Consider the following 14,393-nt stretch of genomic DNA (forward strand, 5'->3'; position numbering starts at 1 on the left):
TAGTTGTAAACTGGATTTTGCTTCCCTGATCCGTTCAACAAAATTTTAAGCAACCTATCTTCAGCAGATTTGGGAAATGGAACGCGTCTTTTATTGGCTTCATTGTTTCTCTAGCTATCGCACCTAATAAGTGGCTGATCCGTGGTAGCTTCCACGAGGGAGATGAACGGTTCCCGGAGGAGCATCGGGGCAAGCAAGCCACGCCGGCGTCGATAGCTGCCATCGCGATGGCTCACGTGGTGGACCCCAGCGGGTGGACAAACGATGACGTAGATGAGGTGGGGGAAGAAGTATTTTATCTGTGTCAAATTAAATCTAAATCCATAAATTTCTTCCTTCTACTGTCAGTAATTAGCTGTCAAAAATATCGCCTTATATTGGGACGCTTGAATTGCAATTTCCATACAAACTTTATATCGCTGGTAAGCTATACGTCGTCTCATTGACAGACAGCGTGCACGGATAAGGTGAATTACCGTCGATAAGTTTATTGGGACAGAAAAATCAACGATAGATACGATTTTTATCTCATGTAAGAGATAGACTGACTATTGGGAACAGCCGTATGTCCTGTAGGTCATGGAAATGCCACTGAACTTATTAATGTCAAAAGTTTTCTTTTCTTTTTACATTTACCACCATTTCGAAAAAGGTGGAGTTTTCATGACAAGAAGTGGCAAGAAAGTCATTGTCACTCTTTAGATCAACATTTACAGCTTCATCGTTTTACAAATGATTTTAGTTACAATATATTCTATAAAGGGATTCAACACTGCCTCCAAAAATAACAATAATTGTAACTAGAATTATATTAATTTGTTAGATTAATTAGATTGTATAAAAATTGTTATTTCTTTTTTCATTTTTTGATACTCACTGAACCTGAAGTAGGTACACTAGTAGTAATAATTAATAATTTGTGTAAATATTTATAGATCTACTAAATATTGGAATGCAGAAATGACCGTAAGCGCATTGCAGTTTGATTATAGACAGAAATTCTGCCACAGATCGCCGCACCCTTACTATAAATCGTTAAGTAGTTCGATTGATCAATATATTCGACTCCAATATCCGGATAGCATATTTAAAAAAAATAATGCTCTTCGGCTATACTGCAATGCTACACGGACTACACGGGAAGCACCAGCTTTCAAATAATAAAATGATTATAAAAATTGTTTCACCCAGTCGAAAGTTCTGAGTTAACAAACAATAAAAACATACCGACGAATGGAGAACGTTAAGTCAACGAGTAGGATAATATATTTTACCATAGCTGCCTAGCGTATTTATATATAATATTTAAAAAAAATCTAAACAATAACTGTATAAATATAAATTATGGTGTATTTTGTGTGTTTAGTGTGTTTGTGTTAGGATAGTCGGGATTACTGTAACAGTTGGAAATCGCAAAAAATAAATACGATGAATTATTAACGAAACCAACTACTTATCGTCGACCTGGAACCATAAGCTGCACTAGTTCACGAGTTCATAGACCAGCCATTAGAGCGTTACCGTCGCACATATTTGAGGGAATGAGACGACCCGGTACCCGACGCCAACGCAAGCAATGCAATTTTGGTGATAATGACGAACCGATATTAATAACAACGTCTAAAACTTGTAATACGAACCGCTATTCTTGCCGGGCTTAATGTTATTGTAACTTTCTGAATCAGACTTTAGTGCGTGGGGATATCCTGTACCAAAACACCATGGAGCACCTGGAGAAGATGGGCATCAGCCTCGAAGCGGTCAAGAATAATGAGGAGGAGATTGAAGAGGAGGAGTCGGGGCCCAGTGGAACTCTTGCAGCCGCTGACGTGCTCACCAGGTTTCGGATATCGGAGTACGATTGCATTGAGACTGAGGTTATGGACAGCGTGTTGAGTGGTGAGTAGCCTAACTGTGGAAGACTTAACTGTATTTGCCGTGTTTTTCGAGGAAAAGCTGCTACACATTTTTTTATGACAACAAGGGACCAGACGAGCAAGACGTTCAGCTCATGTTAAATGATTCGACCTACCCAATACAATGCAGTGCCAACTCAGGATTCTTGAAAAACCCAAAAACTCTGAGCTTCTGAAGAACCTCTACACTTGCCCTCGTCACCTTGAGACATAAGATGTTAACTCTCATATTTTGCCCAGTAATTTCATTAGCTACGGCGGCCTTTAGACCGAAACACAATAATGCTTACATATTACTACTTCACGGCGGAAAAACGCGCCGTTGTGGTACCCGTAATCTAGCCGGCATCCTGTGCAAACGATCCTCCCATTGGTAAATGCTTTTTACAACATCCTTAGGCCTGGCCCTTCCGACTTCCCTTTTCTTTTTATGCCCCGGGGAAGCTGTTGTTCTGCCGTGGCTATACACGCACTTGTTCCGGTAGGTAGGGTGTAGATACCAGTCATCGATCTTATAAACCAGTAGACTTCTGCCAGCTGTTAAATTGCAATGTAAACAATTCAGTGACAGAAGTGATCGGGTTTCCGGATACTGAATGCTCATTGCTCAAGTAATTATCACTACGTATCGCGATTGGTCAGATTATAATCACAACATATCGTAAACAATCGCTTTTGTACAAATTACTTCCCAGAGCTCTACCAAATAAGCCAATCTGCATGCTGCATAATCCGAAAATCTTGGTATGTTTGTCAAACTCTCGGGTTGTGGATCCATTATCAGGATCTACTTTACAGTTAACCTGCTCAACCCCAATACTTGTTAATCCAGGTCAACTGAACCCTGAGCCAGGCAGTGGAGTGCTGTCTCTCAAAGATTCACTGAGGCAACTCTTCAAGGAGTACAAACATGCGGTGGTTACTGCTCGCGGTGCTTCCACCGCCATCTGGAAACACGACGAGAGCTTCTACTTCTTCGATCCTCACGGATGCGACGAAAGTGGTAAGTGGGGACTAATTATTGTCGAAGTTTTTTTGTGAAAAGGGGGGGAACGAACGAGCATAATACGATTCACCTGGTACCTGGATTACTGCAGTACATACTCTCTTGAAACATCAGATGATTCATATGAGCGCCCCTGACCTTATAAAGTCGTGTCGAGTGTCCATATTTTTTTTTAATAAAAAACCTTATTTTTTCATATTTATATTTTATGTTTTCATTCTGGACTTACCTGAAGTGGAATAAAACTAAGAAAGAGTATTAGCATTAACACTCTTCTTATTGTCGCTATTAAGGGGTAGACATATGTTCTTGTGTTCTTTACATGTTAGTTTCACTATTTACTGCGAGACATTAGATGTTAAGTCTCATTTGCCCAGTCATTTCACAAGCAACGACTTCAGACAGAAACACAATAATGCTTACACATTACTGCTTCACGGCAGAAAATGGCACCGTTGTGGTACCCATGATCTAGCCGGCATCCTGTGCAAAGGAGACTATTGCTTGTGTGTGATGTGACACAAAAACAAGTGGATTATCTGGACATAACCTATTGCACTATATTTTGTCATCAGGTTTTCCATCTGACGAGCCCCGGGCAACCGCTTGCCTGGTCCGCCTCAAGGGCAGCACTGCTGACCTGGCCAATCTAATAATGGGCAACCTACCGCCCGGCAAAGACGACAGTTTCAACATATCCCCGGTTCTGGTCACCACTAGCAGGCTGCACCCTGAACTTGGAGCCCCCGAGATGAAACCTGATGTATGTACTTACTTTACTTTCTTCATGAAATATTTATTATGTTCTATCATGTGTTTTTATTAAACAAGACGCGACATCACTTATTTTGTTAACAAGTTCATGGAGTTAATTACTTTTTCCTGGTCTTAGGCTGAAATAATATATAGAGCGTACTTAGACTTTGCTCAGACTTTACTTATGTAAAACTTGGTTGAGTGTAAGCTTAGCATAATCTTTGATATCGTATGTATAGAAATTTGACAGCTCAAATCATACTGAGCTTAAGCTAAGACAGCCCAATGCAAAAGTAGTTTATCACACTGAGCTAAGTTTTAAGTATGCTCTATAGATCCCAGCCTTAATGAAGTTCTAGAAATAAATGTACCTTTAATATCGTCAAATTAGATCGAGCTTTTTGAGACATAAGCGGGACCATCAGACCTGCTTGCTAATAGACGATAATTTGAAATTAAGCCAAATTGGACTGTTAATTTATTTGTCTTTGACAGAACAAGCAATTCGAGTGGATATCGAAGGGCACGGCGGCCATTTTGATGGGACCGCGCGGCGAGAACACTGCCATCGGGAAACTTGCCGACAAAGCTGGCATTGGGGTGAGTGGGTTTTCTTTATAAGTAGTACTTTTTTTACGACAATAAGGGACGAGACGAGCAGGGCGTTCAGCTGATGGCAATTGATACGCCCTGCAGGTGATGGTAATACAATGCAGTGCCGTTCAGGATTCTTGAAAAACCCAAAAATTCTGAGCGGTACTACAATTACGCTCGTGAGCAAAAATTGGCTGAATATGGCTCCACTTTTCACTTGTTTCATAATTAATGACGTAGGATGAAGACATGGCCGGTCGCACCATCGCTCTGCCTGCTGCAGCAGCCTTTGCAGCGGCGTCGGATTCTGTGCCTCCACCATTTATGCATCAGGATCATATGTACAACTTTCTCGGTGAGTTTTTGAAGCATGATATAATCATGGCTAAATCACAAACGTTGTTCTACCGTACAAGTTAGGATATCATCCCATCTGGATGTATGGGCCTACCTCCACAGTGTGGTTTTCAAGGAATCTTCTTACACGTTCTATGGATTAAGCTTCCTTTTGCGGTATTTCCGGGACATGGGTACCTTCAAAACAAGCGCGTACACCTTCCTTAAATGCCGGAAACGCTCCCGTGATTCCTCTGGTGTTGCAGGAGAATGTTGGCGGCGGTGATCACACCAGGTGACTCATACGCTTGTATGTCCCTCTTTTCCATAAAATAAAAAAATAACATTTAAAAAATCTAACATATCATATAGATGCTGGCGTGGATTACTACCTGAACATAAAAAAGAAGACGGGCAAGAAAGAGATCTTGCCCGAGGACCTCACGGAGAAGTTCGAGATGGGAGCGAACACGTTCTCTATCGAGCTGGAGGATCCCATCAAGTTACCGCTGAGACTTCCGGATGAACCAGCTGGGGTAAGTTTATACTGGAAATTTTTTGAGGAGTCCATTGGTTTAGTGTAAAATAAATTGATGGGCATGAAGCTACTAAAGTTCGTAAAGGAGCTACGATATATACAGGGTGGACCAAAAGTCCGTTAATATTTGAATCGGTTGCCGCGTCTAGCAGCGGCGGCGGCGGGGGGTGGAGGGGTTACGCATTGCAAGAACGGCCAATGGGAATATAGTACCATGGCGTCGTTCAGCGGTATTCAACGTGCGTTTTGTGTACGCGAGTACTATCGAAACAATGATTCTGCGACCTTGGCTCAACGAAAGTTATGCAATCATTACAAGATACGACACAAAAATCAAGCTCCATCCATGTTAATTAAAAAATAGGTGCTTAAGTTTGAGAAGACGGGGAAGATCTGGCCGGCCTAGAACATCGAGGGAACCTAGAACCCCGAAAACGTGGAGCGAGTAAAATCGTCTGTTCGTGACCAACCTGGACTTTCAACTCGAAAGCGGTCTGCTGTCCTTAACGTGCCAAGAACATCATTAAACCACATTCTCAAGAAAGATTTAAGTCTACATACCTATAAAATCCAAATGGTGCAGGAATTAAGGCCTCAGAACCATGCCACTAGGTTGCAGTTTGCGAACGAAATGGTAGAGCGATTCACCAGTTTTACAAACATTTTTTTCTCAGACGAGGCACACTTCCACCTAAATGGGCATGTTAATAGACAAAATTGTGGTTATTGGAGTGACACTAATCCGAAATTAAAGCATCAAAAACCCCTGCATTCACCCAAAGTCACAGTATGGGCTGCTTTATCAGCAAGATGCATTATTGGTCCATAATTTTTTGAAGACTCAAGAGGACGTGCGGTTACAGTGAATTCCGAGCGGTATATTACCATGTTACAAAACTTTTTCACTCCCGCGCTGCAGGATGTTATTGGTTTTAATCAACGCTCATGGTTTCAGCATCTCGTTAAGGGCAGCTCGAGACATTTTTGGCCCAAAAGTGATATCGAAAAGTGGGGACATTAACTGGCCGCCTCGTAACCCGGATCTATCACCAATGGATTTTTTTCTTTGGGGATATCTTAAGGCTAAAGTTTACGATACCAACCCAGTAACTGACGAATTAAAGGATCATATTCGCACAGAAATCCCAAACATCTCAACAGAAACATGTAAAACTGTTATCGAAAATTTCCGCTCTAGATTGTAGCAATGCCAGAATAATGAAGGATAACATATGGATGATGTGATTTTTAAGAAATAAATTCCCCTTTTGTTTAGTATCGAAAACAATAAACAATTTTGATCTACTGTAATTAGTTTTTTTTAATCATCATTCCAATTATGAATGGACTTTTGGTCCACCCATAAGCAATCCAGCCGAAAAACTTTAGCCCTACGCGAACACTATATGTGTCGCAAATTATTGTAATTTTCGAGATTTTTTAAACTTTTTGTCGAATGCCGACTCAAGAACTATACTTTTCGTCGCTCAGATTTATATGACCGGCAATTTTTTTCAGGAAGGTGAGGAAGAGGGTGAAGAAAAGGAGATCGGCGAAGGTTTGGAAGAAGAGGAAAAGGAAGAGCCCATGAAACGTTGGTATTTTATTGTATTTAGAAAATAACTTTAACCGTTTGGGCGTTTTATTAGTATTGTTCGCGCGCGACAAGAATGATATGCGACCATTAAGTACTTCTGTTCTGATGAAAATAGTATTATAGAAGTATCATCTAGTGAATTGGTGATGAAGCCGGAAGGTAAGCAATAGAACTCCTTTGTAGAACTAGGAATCCTAGCCATTGTGTGGCCTGTAGGAATTACGGTAAGCGGTGACACGACCTATAGGGAATATTCGTTTTACATTGGTATATGCTTACGTAAAATATAGTGGTCGCATGTTTTTCACTTTTAGCTAACTTGGTAAAGTATTATGCTTGAGGTTGAGATTTTTTTTCTTCTCTTATAAGCTTCAATACCATTCTGATTGACTTCGTATTATTGTCTTTAACTGTTCTTTTAAAATAGGCTTACTGAGTTGTTGTCCGTTTTTCTCAGGCCCGAGGCGTTTCTGTTCCGAATGGATCCGATTGGGAATAAAAATATTTGAATGTTTACAGAAATAAAGGACGCGCTATTTAAGGCGTGGAATGACGACACAAAGCCTACATCAGTGTACTTGCTGTATGGTGATTACCACCAGATGGGCGTCTGGATGAGAGCCGGCGGTAAGGTGGTGGCTTTCGATCCGGCACCCACGCTCAACAAGGGAATGCTCACTTCACAGAGGATCAAGAAAGGTTGGTGGTTGTTTTCACTATGATTGTTGAACATGAAGATGTAGTGAGTTATTATGTACTTTGCAATAACAAACAGCAATATCCATAGTCCAGTCTCCACAAGGCTTCTTAATCTACTATCAATTTAATTTTTGTCATTGTCAAGAGACAAACAATGGTTTGATAATAAGTTGGAATGCCAGATGATTTAAAGCAGTACCTCTGTCATGGGTCAAAAAGTTTCTCGCACGCCACGCGGATGTAGAATGACAGACGGCAACATAATTCGAATTTCGCTTTTTGACGTGATGTCTATTAGTGGAATTTGGCTTATGAGAAATGTAGGCATGGTGGGTTAAAGAAGCATAACCTGTGCTGTACAATGGAGCCCGCTGATTCGTTGTATAGGTTATTGCGAAATATTATTGCTATGCAGTCGTTTTCGATCACAAATCCCCAGCACGAACGGGGAAATAAACCCAGGATATGGATATATCACAACGGTCCAGCGGGAGTAGATACTCAGAGTCTAGTTGGACAGTAAAAGGGAGCCAAAGGGATCGATTTTCTCTATCGTGGCATGGGCAGGCTAGACATCTACAGCCACGGATGTCATCACCGAAACCTACGGAGGAAGCTGCCCATTTCTTACACCGCCTGGGACGTAAACAAGACTATTAAAACGCTGAAATCTTGATTTATAAAGTCAAGCAGATTAGATTTCCGGTGCTTATACTAAACAGCGTGGACATATTCGTACCGCTTCTAGTCAAGATATACTAGGCAAGTTTTGACTGGGGTTATCTTCCCGAACATTAGATTAGGGCTAAAGAAACCGAAAGAAAGGACTACTCATTGCCAAGCTCCATCAGGCCCATAAGTCTTCCTACCTCCCTCCTCAAGGGTATCGAGAAAGTCCTTGACAGGAATTTAAGAGGGGATGCTCCAAGCCTATAGCCCATTCACAGTTAACAACACGCTTACCGTAGAGACAGGTCCATGAAAACTGCACTTCTATAATGTGTGAATATAATAATAACACAATAACACTTACACATTACTGCTTCACGACAGAAAAAGACGCCTTTGTGGTACTCTAGTAATCTAGCCGGCATCCTGATCCGGCGGATCATTTCATAAAAGTTTGATCAGATTTAGTCTACGACTAATAATTATTAATAATAAAAATTTATAGGTGATGAAATAAGACTGCAACGTATCAAGGACGAAATGTCCGGCGAAGGAGGCGGTGGTGATGAAGAAGAAGAGGACGAAGGAGAAGGAGGTATGGCTTACTTGCTGAGTAAGTAATTAAATACCTTCAGGAATAAGAAGGGGAATGTAATGACGAAGAGACTAGTGACTACAGGTTAACTACCAGCTGGTCAATCTTCATAATTTATAGGAGTATGTAAGTTAAACTGAAGGAACTAGTCTAAAGCAAATGTATTCATGAACATTTAGCGAGGTTTTTACGGGTCAAAACCACATGCCAACTCTCATAGAAATGTGTATTTACATTAAAGGCTGGCCAAAGCATCAGATGAGCTCGTTTGTTTCCAAAACAAAAACTTCAATATTGGGAGGTAGCACACTCCTTATTAACATTATCTAACTCTTCATAATATGTGTTATCTATTTTTATGTCCAGAGGGAGAAGAAAAACCTGAACCAGAACCTGAGTATGTGCCCCCTGAGTCCTGCCCAGTTCTGATGGTGTTCGCCAGTCCTGGGGAGTTCATTGACAAGCTCAGTAAGTAATCTTTATGATTTTCTCAATATAATTATCCCCGTATAGAATCTTCTCGAACAGCCCAGCAGCTTCTGTTTCCAATGTTACCATAATTCGACTTGACGTCTACTGACACTAAGATTCGTATCTTAGAAGGCGTTTCAAAACGCAATCCGTGATCAAGATTTGTTGTCTCTTTTATGTACTTATATTTATCAAGACTGTGACAAACACACTTGAAATTGTTTTATTCAGGTATTTGGAATGCGGATCTATGTTTCTTGCCACAGTCGAATTGAAATGCAGAAAATGAATAGAATTTCCCTGACAACATGTTTGCTGCTGTTTTTAGTTACATTCAATGACTGGGTGCCGAAAACAAATGATCGTGCAAACACAACATTAATAATCAATTTAATAGATAACTTGGCGTTGCGTAGGGACGTCGCTTCATTGTGTGTCTTCTACCGCATTTATCACCGGGACTGTATCGAAGAGCTGTTTGATTTTATTAAATTTTGGAAACACAATTCCCCGACACGCCATAAATTAGGATATCGTCCCCACCGTCTGGATGTGTGGCGTTCCTCCACAGTGCGGTTTTTAAGGAACTTTCTTCCACGTACTACGAAACTGTGGAAAGAGCTTCCATGTGCGGTGTTTCCAGGATGATACGATACGGGTACCTTCAAATAAAGCGCGCCTCTTGCTGTCTCTGATGACTTTCCCAATGATACCACAGATTGGGAAAGGGGCGACCGCCATCAGGCTATCAAATAATAAATTTTATTGTACGATATTACATTTTAACCATATTTTTATGAAAAAAAAGTAGCTTGCTGAGTTCCTTGCGCCCGTTCCTCTCAGGCCTGAGGCATACTTTTTACAATTGTCAATAAGTGATATAATATCCGATTATGAATAAAAATATTAGAATTTGAATATTCTTCTTATTTGAACAGCGCTTCAAGGCGGTCTGGACAGGAAGCAATGCCTCGCGCCGTACAAGCTGTATCCAGTGAAGATCATCAACGAGCTCACTTCGGTTTTGAAGGAGAGGAAGTCACCCGGCGCCAAGAAGGGTGACGAGGACCTGGGCGATGAAGAGGGTGAGATGAATAATGATGATGTAGCTTCGCTTGGTGAAAAATAATCAACTGTGTTAACACAATATACATTAATATCAATAGCTTTTACAAAAAAAAATATTCATAACACATATTATATTGGTCTCTGATGTCGCAGAGTTTGCAATAAATTAGCTTCTTTGGTCATTTCTGCTAAGTTTTAAGGTTCTATTGTTGATGTAGATAAATTACATTTTTGTCGTTATTTATTTACCCTATGTGCTGTAACTTTTGCAGGGCCATCTATCAATATTCAAAAATTCCAAACAGCTCAATTAAAAACATCCAAATTGAAATATAAAAGACGCGCTTAAATTATCTGACACCTGGGAAAACCCAAAACTAAGCATACAAAAATGAAGAGGGCACTGTCAGTCAATTTTGCCATGACACATCTGTCTGCAGCAAAAACAATTACTCAATTGAAACTATTTCTGGTGCTTTCTTCTAGAGGGAGATGTGTTGATTGATCCCCTGGATGACGCCGCCATTGGCAAGTACTTCACGAAGCTGGGCAGGGCTGTGGCCTCTGTGAGGGGCAGAGTGGCTCAGAATGAGAACTATTTCATGGACCAGCCGAACAGAGATAACCAGGTATGAATGAATCCATTGATCATTATTTTTCTGTAAGATCCTAATTACAATTATGGCGAAGAAATACACGAATGGTTAGCAAATTGAATCAGATCTGCAGCATATGCAGTTTAAGGATTCCCAATGGACTGACAAGGACACGTAAACTAGGAGAGCCATTCACCTAGTTTACTTTACTTCAGGCGAAAGACGTCCCCCAAAGATCTCCACGACGGTTGGTCCTACGTTGCCGTCATCCAACCTATTTCGACGATGTTGATCAGATCATAGGTCCATTTTGTGGGGGACTACCAACACAGCGTCTTCCAGTACGTGGTCACTATTCGATGACTTTTTTACACTAACGGCCATCTGTCCTACGAGCTTTTTGCCCTGCCAATTGACACTTTACTTTTACTTTAGTTACTTTATCAGTATTAAGTCTAAAGGTATACTTCTACAGGGCAAAGCTTCTGATAGCAATATATTTTATGTGCTTTAAGGGCTATTAACTCTACTTATAGCTTATATCCTAGAGCACACAGTTATCCAACTATTTTGGACAACATGCCCCTTTTCCAAAATGAAATGATATATTAGAACCCAATAGTTGGATACATTGAAAATTACTGTTCAAGAGAATCCTTACCCGAAAAATTTCAAGAAATTGACTGCTTTTTTTTTCACATCATAACCAGTCTGGCCGAAAATTTTGTAAGTGTTTGAATTTAAATTTGGAACTCGTTAATTATGCTAGAAACTTCGATTATTTCCTACCATTTCAGGATACTTTTGCATTTTACCAAACACTCAATTTTTTGAAAGCCAATCAAGTTTTGCCTTCTAGGTGACCGCGGTTCTGGCATTAACTTAAAATTTGGAAAGCCTGTACTTGGTGCAGCTTTAAATGGAATATTATCTTATTCTACCTATAATTAATGTAACAGGATGTCGCCAACGCTGCAATGGGCATTGTCGTGGACCACATTGAACCACATATCCACTGGAAGACGTCCCTACTGGACAGCATGCTGAAGTACGGCGACCGCCTCTACACGATGTCTTTGCCGCGAGCGTCCGAGCCGCCCAAGCTGAAGGCTAATGAGCTGGTGGAAAACTTCCATCTCACAAGCTTTAATGTGAGTAATTTCTACTTTTTAAGACAAGAGACGAGACGAGCAGGACATTCAGCTGACGGTAATTGATGCGCCATGGCCATTACAATGCAGTACTGAAATCTTCATCAGGAATCTTCATCGCTCATCACCTTGAGACATAAGATGTTAAGTCTCATTTGCTCAGTAATTTCACTGGCTACGGCGCCCTTCAGACAGAAACACAATAATGCTTACACATTACTGCTCCATGGCAGAAAAAATCGCCATCGTGGTAGCCACAATCTAGCCGGCATCCTATCTAAAGAAGCCACCCACTGGTAAATCCCCTTAGTCGCTTCTGACACCCTTGAGGCTGGAACTTCCCTATTATTTTTATGCCCCGGTGAAGCATAGGGCTAAGTCTATGTTGAGGTTTGGCCATATGTAGGATGAGGCAGGGTGACTAAAAGTAGATTGCACTTTTCTTTGAGCATATCATGGTGCTTGTGCTGTTAACATTTGAATAGATCGTCATGTAGAGAGACAGAATACAAACAAGTGAAAAACCATAGGCATTACGTCAAAATGCAAAATTTCACCCGCATTATGTTGACGTCTAGCATTTAACAACTGTGTGTTTTGCGTGGAACGTCTTGCCTCGCATAGCCACTTTGTACAATCAATTACCGGTTTCCCGAACCGATACGACTAAGGGACCTTCAATCTTAGTGCCTACTCCCAACATACTAGTAATAACGATCATCATGTTCACGAAGCATTCTTACACAAACAACAATAAATTCAAGCTCTAAAGGTTGATGCATCCAATATACGACATTTTACATTTATACAATTTGTTCTTTTATTTTCATGAAATATTTGATATTTAAAACGCTTTTAACATTGAACACGATTCATATATTGGATGCAGCATCTTACAAACTAATTTGTTTTGTATAATATTACAGCCATTATACTCTATTAATTGAAAGGAGTGGCCGTTGAGTTTCTTGTATGTTCTTCTTTACGAGCTCTACTTTTTCCGAATATATAGTAGATTCACTAATTTAAAAATATTTATAGTGACGATTCAAAAGCTGAATTAGTTTAAGCCTAATTGAATAGAGTTTATTTGCCTTTGACTTAAATTGTATACACTTCTATAATAAAGTCCCAGCCACTGTTCAGGCATTATCTATAACAATAAATTAAAATGTTTTATAAAAAAAATGGCCTTGTCGTAAATCCTATTACTCCACTGCTGAATATCTAAATGATCGGACAGCCTGGGACTAGATTGTGATTATTTTATAGCGATAGAAATGGCTGTACAATATTGTATATTTTTATTGAAAAGAGCGCAAAAAAAGAATGCTGGGAGAGTTTCTTGCGCCTCTTCTCTGGCGCTCTGAGAGAGTCAGAGCGCCATTTGTTTCCGAAGCGGTAGTAGTATCTAGTAGTTATTAGAAATGACATCAAAAAGAATTCTAAAGGAAAATATTTTGAGAAAATAATGCCTTTTATGCCTTTTAAAGGCTGACGCAAACGCATCTATTGACCCCTGGTGTTTCGGATCACCATAGGCTATTGCCTCACCACTTTTTATATGAAAAAAGAACGCTAATGTAATATTTTTATCATTGATTCTTAGGTGAAACTGGAGGTGGAGACTGATGCAGTGGTTGGAGACATCAAGGCCGGACCAACCGGCTTTGTGCTAAACTTGAGGAGAGGGATTGCGAAGTTTTTCGAAACGGTACATGAATTGACTAAATCAGTATTATGGTTAGAAACGGTCAGCATAAAAATAGAATATTTCGAACGATACGTAAGTCTGTAATTATAATAAATATATATATATATAGAATATAGTTTATATATAAATATGTGTTCAGATGGAATTTTTGCACTTTTATGGAATAGCAAGACAAATGAGAGAACTGACCGATGGTATAAATGTGACTGTGCCGTTTATAGAGCGTTTAAATGAAGAACATGATTTGGGGTGTAAAAAACAGATGACGACTGATTCTCAGACCTACCAAATAGTAAATCGTACATAAAATCTACCAACTATAGGTAACTAAAATTATTTTTTTTTTACCTCCGGAGAAAGCTCGAACGGTATAAAGATTTTGTTTAGTTATTCATTTTAAACTATTCTTTCTATTTGATTTGTGAACAACGGGGGACACATCAAAGGAATAACAAAATTGTTATTTTTATTTAATTCCGAGCATTTTCAGATTTTTTCACCTTTTAAACCTTCTCTGGGCTTCCACAAATAATTCAAGACCAAAATTAGCCAAATCGATCCAGCCGTTCTCGAGTTTTAGCGAGACTAACGAACAGTACCAGTGGGAGGCTCCATCGCACAGGAAGCCGGCTAGATTATGTGTACCACAACGGCGCCTATTTCTGCCGTGAAGCAGTAATGTGTAAG

General features: G+C 40.0%; 1 protein-coding gene across 1 annotated transcript in view; it reads left to right on the forward strand.

Annotated features, from left to right (window-relative positions):
* The window catches only part of LOC126974810 (uncharacterized), a 74,295-nt gene that overhangs the window by 40,175 nt on the left and 19,727 nt on the right, over nt 1–14,393 (forward strand). The window contains exons 20-34 of the mRNA XM_050822492.1: nt 115–278; nt 1,686–1,899; nt 2,749–2,919; nt 3,498–3,685; nt 4,174–4,278; nt 4,513–4,627; nt 4,981–5,144; nt 6,665–6,740; nt 7,263–7,442; nt 8,617–8,706; nt 9,073–9,174; nt 10,116–10,262; nt 10,732–10,874; nt 11,801–11,992; nt 13,602–13,706. Of these exons, the coding sequence (XP_050678449.1) occupies nt 115–278; nt 1,686–1,899; nt 2,749–2,919; nt 3,498–3,685; nt 4,174–4,278; nt 4,513–4,627; nt 4,981–5,144; nt 6,665–6,740; nt 7,263–7,442; nt 8,617–8,706; nt 9,073–9,174; nt 10,116–10,262; nt 10,732–10,874; nt 11,801–11,992; nt 13,602–13,706 (2,156 nt within the window). The remainder of the gene's footprint in view (nt 1–114; nt 279–1,685; nt 1,900–2,748; nt 2,920–3,497; nt 3,686–4,173; nt 4,279–4,512; nt 4,628–4,980; nt 5,145–6,664; nt 6,741–7,262; nt 7,443–8,616; nt 8,707–9,072; nt 9,175–10,115; nt 10,263–10,731; nt 10,875–11,800; nt 11,993–13,601; nt 13,707–14,393) is intronic.

This window comes from Leptidea sinapis, chromosome 33, assembly GCF_905404315.1.
Source record: "Leptidea sinapis chromosome 33, ilLepSina1.1, whole genome shotgun sequence".
Lineage (NCBI taxonomy): Eukaryota > Metazoa > Arthropoda > Insecta > Lepidoptera > Pieridae > Leptidea > Leptidea sinapis.